Source organism: Bos mutus, unplaced genomic scaffold (assembly GCF_027580195.1).
Source record: "Bos mutus isolate GX-2022 unplaced genomic scaffold, NWIPB_WYAK_1.1 CTG626, whole genome shotgun sequence".
Taxonomy (NCBI): Eukaryota; Metazoa; Chordata; class Mammalia; order Artiodactyla; family Bovidae; genus Bos; species Bos mutus.
Genome location: NW_027220106.1, coordinates 1 through 8744, shown reverse-complemented (window position 1 = coordinate 8744; position 8744 = coordinate 1). Strand labels below are relative to the sequence as shown.

The following is an 8744-nucleotide window of genomic DNA, read 5'->3' as shown; positions in this document are numbered from 1 at the left end:
CTAGCTTGATTCTTATAAATAAACTTGTAAATTTCTAACTACATTTTCCTCTTGGCCCTTATGGTTTTAAAGAAAAATCATTCCATTTTTTAAAGTACAAGACACCTGTGTGGAGTTGTGACTAAATTAAAAGAGGTAATAATGTCACCATATATAAATAAGGTGATTCAGTAAGTTTGGAATGCAGTCTATAGAAAGAGAACAAAGGAATCTTCATTTTATTTATTTTTTTTTCCTTAATCACCTTTTTTTTTTTAAATAAATTTATTTATTTTAACTGGAGGCTAATTACTTTACAATACTGTAGTGGTTTTGTCATACTTTGACATGAATCCATCATGGGTGTATGTGTGTTCCCCACCCTGAACCCTGTCCCACCTCCCTCCCTATCCCATCCATCTGTGTCATCCCAGTGAACTTCCCTGGAAGTGACATATGTCCCTCACTGTGGATAAACTTTTCGTCATTAACCTAGATGTTTTATCATTGGCGCTGTATAGATGGAGAAGTCTTGAGGCTACTGTAAGAATAAGACTGAAAACCAGAGGCAGGAGGCTTAAGTCCAAATCCTGAGAATACCAGGGACTCCAGGGAACATTAATCAATAGGAGCTCATCAAATGCCTCCATACCTACACTGAAACCAAGCACCACCCAAGGGTCAACAAGTTCCAGAGCAAGACATACCATGCAAATTCTCTAGCAACACAGGAACATAGCCCTGAGCTTCAATATACAGGCTGCTCAAAGTCACTCCAAACCCATTGACATCTCATAACTCACTACTGGACATTTCATTGCACTCCAGAGAGAAGAAATCCAGCTCCACCCACCAGAAAACCAACACAAGCTTCCCTAACCAGGAAACTTTGACAAGCCACCAATCCAACCCCACCCACAGGGAGGAAACTCCACAATAAAGAGAACTCCACAAACTGCTAGAATACAGAAAGGCCACCCTAAACACAGCAATATAAACAAGATGAAGTGGCAGAGAAATACCCAGAGCAGGTAAAGAAACAGGAAATATGCCCACCAAGCCAAAAAAAAAAAAAAAAAAGAGGAAGAGATAGGGAATCTACCTGATAAAAAATTCCAAATAAATGATAGTGAAAATGATCCAAAATCTTGAAAACAAAATGGAATCACAGATAAATAGCCTGGAGACAAGGATTGAGAAGATGCAAGAAAGGTTTAACAAGGATCTAGAAGAAATCAAAAAGAGCCAACATATAATAAATAATGCAATAAATGAGATCAAAAACACTCTGGAGGGAACCAACAGTAGAATAACAGAAGCAGAAGATAGAATAAGTGAGGTAGAAGATAGAATGGTAGAAATAAATAAAATAGAGAGGAAAAAAGAAAAATGAATTAAAAAAAATGAGAACAATCTCAGAGACCTCTTGGACAATGTTAAATGCCCCAACATTCGAATCATAGGAGTCCCAGAAGAAGAAGACAAAAAGAAAGACCATGAGAAAATACTTGAGGAGATAATAGTTGAAAACTTCACTAAAATGGGGAAAGAAATAATCACCCAAGTCCAAGAAACCCAGAGAGCCCCAAACAGGGTAAACCCAAGGCGAAACACCCCAAGACACATATTAATCAAATTAACAAAGATCAAACACAAAGAACAAATATTAAAAGTAGCAAGGAAAATAACACACAAAATAACACACAAGGGGATTCCCATCAGGATAACAGCTGATCTTTCAATAGAAACCCTTCAGGCTGGGAGGAAATGGCAGGACATACTTAGAGTGATGAAAGAAAATAACCTACAGCTCAGATTACTGTACCCAGCAAGGATCTCATTCAAATATGAAGGAGAAATCAAAAGCTTTACAGAGAAGCAAAAGCTGAGAGAATTCAGCACCACCAAACCAGCTCTCCAACAAATGCTAAAGGATCTTCTCTAGATAGGAAACACAGAAAGGGTGTATAAACTCAACACAAAATAATAAAGTAATGGCAACAGGATCATATTTATCAACAATTACCTTAAATGTAAATTAGTTGAATGCCCAACCAAAAGACAAAGACAGGCTGAACGGATACAAAAACAAGACCCCTATGTAGGTATGTTGTCTACAAGAGATCCACCTCAAAACAAGGGACACATACAGACTGAAAGTGAAGGGCTGGAAAAATATATTCCATGCAAATAGAGACCAAAAGAAAGCAGGAGTAGCAATACTCATATCAGATAAAACAGACTTTAAATCAAAGGCTGTGAAAAGAGACCAAAAAAGGACATTACATAATGATCAAAGGATCAATCCAAGAAGAAGATATAACAATTATAAATATATATGCACCCAACATAGGAGCACCACAATATGTAAGACAAATGCTATCAAATATGAAAGGGGAAACTAGCAATAACACAATAATAGTGGGAGACTTTAATACCCCACTCACACCTATGGATAGATCAACTAAACAGAAAATTAACAAGGAAACACAAACTTTAAATGATACAATAGACCAGTTAGACCTAATTAATATCTATAGGACATTTCACCCCAAAACAATGAATTTCACCTTTTTCTCAAGCACACATGGAACCTTATCCAGGATAGATCACATCCTGGGTCATAAAGCTAGCCTTGGTAAATTCAAAAAAATTGAAATCATCCCACTCATCTTTTCTGACCACAATGCAGTAAGATTAGATCTCAATTATAGGAGAAAAGCTATTAAAAATTCCAACATATGGAAGCTGAACAACACACTGCTGAATAACCAACAAATCACAGAAGAAATCAAAAAAGAAATCAAAATATGCATAGAAACGAATGAAAATGAAAACACAAAAACCCAAAACCTGTGGAACACTGTAAAAGCAGTCCTAAGGGGAAGGTTCATAGCACTACAAGCATACCTCAAGAAACAAGAAAAATATCAAATAAATAACCTAACTCTACACCTAAAGTAACTAGAAAAGGAAGAAATTAAGAACCCCAGGGTTAGTAGAAGGAAAGAAATCTTAAAAATTAGGGCAGAAATAAATGCAAAAGAAACAAAAGAGACCATAGCAAAAATCAACAAAACCAAAAGCTGGTTCTTTGAGAGGATAAATTAAATTGACAATCCATTAGCCAGACTCATCAAGAAACAAAGGGAGAAAAATAAAATCAACAAAATTAGAAATGCAAATGGAGAGATCACAACAGACAACACAGAAATACAAAGGATCATAAGAGACTACTATCGGCAATTATATGCCAATAAAATGGACAACGTGGAAGAAATGGACAAATTCTTAGAAAAGTACAACTTTCCAAAACGGAACCCGGAAGAAATAGAAAATCTAACAGACACATCACAGGCATGGAAATTGAAACTGTAATCAGAAATCTTCCAACAAACAAAAGCCCAGGTCCAGACAGATTCACAGCTGAATTCTACCATAAATTTAGAGAAGACCTAACAGCTATCCTACACAAACTCTTCCAGAAAATTGCAGAGGAAGATAAACTTCCAAACTCATTCTATGAGGCCACCATCACCCTAATACCAAAACCTGACAAAGATGCTACAAAAAAAGAAAACTACAGGCCAATATCACTGATAAACATAGATGCAAAAATCCTTAACAAAATTCTAGCAATCAGAATCCAACAACACATTAAAAAGATCATACACCATGACCAAGTGGGCTTTATCCCAGGGATGCAAGGATTCTTCAATATCCACAAATCAATGAATGTAATACACCACATTAACAAATTGAAAAATAAAACTCATATGATTATCTAATAGATGCAGAGAAAGTCTTTGACAAAATTCAACATCTATTTATGATAAAAACCCTCCAGAAAGCAGGAATAGAAGGAACACACCTCAACATAATTAAAGCTATATATGACAAACCCTCAGCAAACATTATCCTCAATGGTGAAAAATTGAAAGCATTTCCCCTAAAGTCAGGAACAAGACAAGGGTGCCCATTCTCACTACTACTATTCAACATAGTTTTGGAAGTTTTGGCCACAGCAATCAGAGCAGAAAAAGAAATAAAAGGAATCCAAATTGGAAAAGAAGAAGTAAAACTCTCACTGTTTGCAGATGACATGATCCTCTACACAGAAAACCCTAAAAACTCCACCAAAAAATTACTAGAGCTAATCAATGAATATAGTAAAGTTGCAGGATATAAAATCAACGCACAGAAATCCCTTGCATTCCTATGCACTAATAATGAGAAAATAGAAAGAGAAATTAACGAAACAATCTCATTCACCATTGCAATGAAACAATAAAATACTTAGGAATATATCTACCTAAAGAAACAAAAGACCTACATATAGAAAACTATAAAACACTGGTGAAAAAAAAAATCAGAGGACACTAATAGATGGAAAAATATACATGTTTATGGATCAGAGGAATCAATATAGTGAAAATGAATATACTACCCAAAGCAATCTATAGATTCAATGCAATCCTTATCAAGCTAACAATGGTATTTTTCACAGAGATAGAACAAATAATTTCACAATTTGTATGGAAATACAAAAAACCTCGAATAGTCAAAGCAATCTTGAGAAAGAAGAATGGAACTGGAGGAATCAACCTGCCTGACTTCAGGCTCTACTACAAAGCCACAGTCTTCAAGACAGTATGGTACTGGCACAAAGACAGAAATATAGATCAATGGAACAAAATAGAAAGCCCAGAGATAAATCCACACACATATGGACACCTTATCTTTGACAAAGGAGGCATGAATATACAATGGAGAAAAGACAATCTCTTTAACAAGTGGTGATGGGAATACTAGTTAACCACTGAAACTAGAACACTTTCTAACACCATACACAAAAATAAACTCAAAATGGTTTAAAAATCTAAATGTAAGACCAGAAACTATAAAACTCCTAGAGGAAAACATGGGCAAAACACTCTCTGACATAAATCACAGCAGGATTCTCTGTGACCCGCCTCCCAGAATATTGTAAATAAAAGCAAAAATAAACAAATGGGACCTAATTAAACTTAAAACCTTCTGCACAAAAAAGGAAACTCTAAGCAAGGTGAAAAGACAGCCTTCAGAATGGGAGAAACTAATAACAAACAAAGCAACTGACAATTAATCTCCAAAATACAAGCAACTCCTGCAGCTCAAATCCAGAAAAATAAACCACCTAATCAAAAAATGGACCAAAGAACTAAACAGACATTTCTCCAAAGAAGACATACAGATAGCTAACAAACACATGAAAAGATTCTCAACATCACTCATTATCAGAGAAATGCAAATCAAAACCACAATGAGGTACCATTTCATGCCAGTCAGAATGGCTGCTATCAAAAGTCTACAAGCAATAAACGCTGGAGAGGGTGTGGAAAAAAGGGAACCCTCTTACACTGTTGGTGGGAATGCAAACTAGTACAAGCACTATGGAGAACAGTGTGGAGATTCCTTAAAATACTGGAACTAGAACTGCTATACGACCCAGCAATCCCACTGCTGGGCATACACACCAAGGAAACCAGAATTGAAAGAGACACGTGTACCCCAATGTTCATCGCAGCACTGTTCATCTTTACGCACCAATGTTCATCTTTACGAGAGCTGTGAGATTATCCCAAACTGTGGTCTATAGCAGTACTTCATTTTGTTTTCTAAATTAGTGAATATTAATGTATTGTATGAAACTGCTACAAATGTTTTATCCATTCTCTGAATGTTCATGGGACCAATGTGCATTTTTGCCATTTATGAATAAAGCTGCAAGGAACAGTTCTCTCTATGTATCTTTTTGTGGGCATGCACTCTAGATCCTCTGGTGAGGGAGAGGATAATGGGATAAACTTCCAGGTGCAAAATAGATGAGTCATAAACATGAAATATTCAAGTAGAACATATAGGTAATAACTATGCAACTTTTAAAATCTTGATAGATGGTAACTAGACTTACTGTGGCAATTATTTTGAAATGGACAGAAACATGGAATTACTATACTGTGCAGTGGAAAGTAACACAATGTTTTAGGCCAACTGAGCAAAAAAATACTTTGAAAAAGAGATCTGATTTATGGTTATCAGAGGCTAGGGCTGGAGATAGGGGAACTGGATGAAGTCAGTCAAAAGGTATCAACTTCCAGCTGTGAGATAGGTTAATACTAAGGATGTAGTGTACAACATGATTAATATGATTTAATTCTGCTGTCTCTTATGTATGAAAGTTAATAGGAGAGTAAGTCCTGAGTTCTCATCACATTTTTTTCTTTAATTTTATATCTATATGAGTTGATGGATATTCACAAACCTTATTGTTGTAATCATTTTATGATATATTAAAATTACATCATTAGGCCATACACCTTAAACTTATGCAGTGCTTTATGTCAATTATATGTCAACAAAATTGGGAAAATTGATAATCATAAAACTCACACATAAATAGCATGTAAGTAACGTGATTGTTCTATAACTTGTGTGACTGTTTTTAAGATCTAATATAATTACAAAAAAATCTATTCACTTCCTTAAGCCCATGAAAATATGAATGACCCAAATGGCTGGGAAAAACTTCACCTACTCTCTAGAAGTACATTATTGAATGTTACTATCTGATATATGGCTTTGGAACCAGTCCATATTAGCCACAGAGAGTTGTGCACATAGATGGCAGGTGATGAATACAATAACTTATTGTGAAACTACCAACAGAAACAAGTTGGGGACATCTTGAAACTTTGAACTTTGATATGTACACAATGGCACTAATTAACTAGGTTCATTGTAATGCATTTAAATTCAGTCACACTTGGTAACTGCACATGGAGCAGATTTTGAACCCTAAACAGTGCAACTGGAGTATTTGTGTGAATGTACCATTGTGAATATCTAACATGTTGTTGCTAATCAATGTCCTTCTCACCTCGTGGTTTTACACTGCTCACGGACAGGGTAAGTTGAAACAGATATAAACACTCAGCCTTCCTCCTAAATATAACTATTTACTTTCCTTGTGTGTATTCTGATCTAATTGACTGGTTAAAATAGTCTACACTGTGAGATAACCATAAGAATACATTAATGGAAAAATTACCAGATATTCACCTAAAAGAGGAAAACAAAATAAATACTTTTCTATGTCAGCTGAGTTTCACAGTGCAAAAAGGTATGTAGTTTATGGGGCCATGTGAATATGCTCATGAAAATGTGAATAGAAAATGTGTCACAGAAAAGCTAGATTATAATTCTAGAATGTTTAGGACAGTCTTACTTGTAATATGAGGAAAATCTGGAGAACAATGGTTATTTTTATACTTTTACACATGGTGACTTTGCAGGTTCAAATCTCATTTTAAATATGTTCAGTTGACTGTATTGTGATTACAGCTTAATAGACCTATTGAAGGTCATTAACATCACTGTTAGTTTAAGGCTTTAAAAAATCCAGCTTGGGTACCAGATACATTTTCCTTTTACAAAATGTGGAATACAGTTTTAAATTCCAGTGTAATGCTGATACATTTAGAATTATTTTCAGAAAGAAATGGAAATGTTGACAACCTTGAAAAAAACTTGTCATTTTATTTTTAAACATAAGTTCTTTTCATTAGTTATCTATTTTTTACACAATAGTGTATGCATGTCAAGCTCAATCTCCCAATTCATCCCTCTACCCTTGGGCCCCTTTTTATCCATACATCCATTCTCTTCATTAGCAAAGAGTTCCTTGCATACTTCAATCATCTGAATTTTCTGTAACTTTTTTTTTTCCTAGAAACCATAATGCAATGAGTGTAATTAACTGAACAAGGATATAATTCATAGATGAAATATTAATTCAAATTGTATACTGAGATAAAACATTATTTCTACTTTTGTTATTCCAAGGGAAACCTTGTAATTATCCAGTAATAAAACATGGACGGCTATATTATTCATACAGAGGATACTTTCCAGCACATGTAAATCAACAGTTTGTATATAACTGTGATCATTATTTTGTGCCTCCTTCACAACGTTCCTGGGACCACCTGACTTGCACAGCAGAAGGATGGTCTCCAGAAGAACCATGCCTCAGTAAGTAAACCTCTTTAAGTTTATATGCATAATCTTTGAAAGAGTAAAGAGACAAAAGTTGACAAGTGAGTACAGTTAAGTGTTATGTAACAACAGTAAGGCCAAGGGATGAGTTCTATGAGCAAAAAATCCAATAGAACTTCCCTTTACTAGAAACTTTTCATGTAAATCCTGTGAGAGATACAGAGACTTTACAAGAATATGTGCATCATTTATACATATTTTATTCATAAAACTAAAGACAAATAATATGGAATGTTATCTTTTTCATTTTCCAGAAATGTGGTACTAGTTTCCATTTTTATTGTTGCATGTTAAATTTTAATACTAATGTATTCTTATGTAAATTCTATAAGGTTAATCTTTAATGTACTATTTTCCCAAATTTATGTTGTATTTCTTTCATATTAATTTTATGATCCTAAGGACAATGTATTTTCAATTATTTGGAAAATGGACATACCCCACATCCTGAAGAAAAATATTTACAGGGTGAAACTGTAAGAGTTCGCTGCTATGAAGGCTACAGTCTTCAAAATGATCAGAACACAATGACCTGCACAGAGAGTGGCTGGTCTCCTCCTCCCAGATGCATCCGTGTCAGTGAGTAAACTGGGCTGAAATCCCATGTGTTCATAATTTTCTAAGACTCAGCTGTATTATCCACTTCAAAAGTTTAATATCAGATTCTT

At 34.8% G+C, this 8744-nt stretch overlaps 1 protein-coding gene across 1 annotated transcript; it reads left to right on the top strand.

Moving 5' to 3' along the window:
• Window positions 1-6869: 6869 nt before the first annotated feature.
• Window positions 6870-8655, top strand: LOC138987079 (complement factor H-like; the record flags this gene model as incomplete). Its single annotated transcript, XM_070367017.1, has 3 exons — window positions 6870-6927; window positions 7864-8052; window positions 8479-8655. Coding segments are annotated over exons 1-3 (424 nt in total), but the record flags the coding sequence as incomplete, so codon positions are not given.
• Between the last annotated feature and the right edge of the window lie 89 nt (window positions 8656-8744).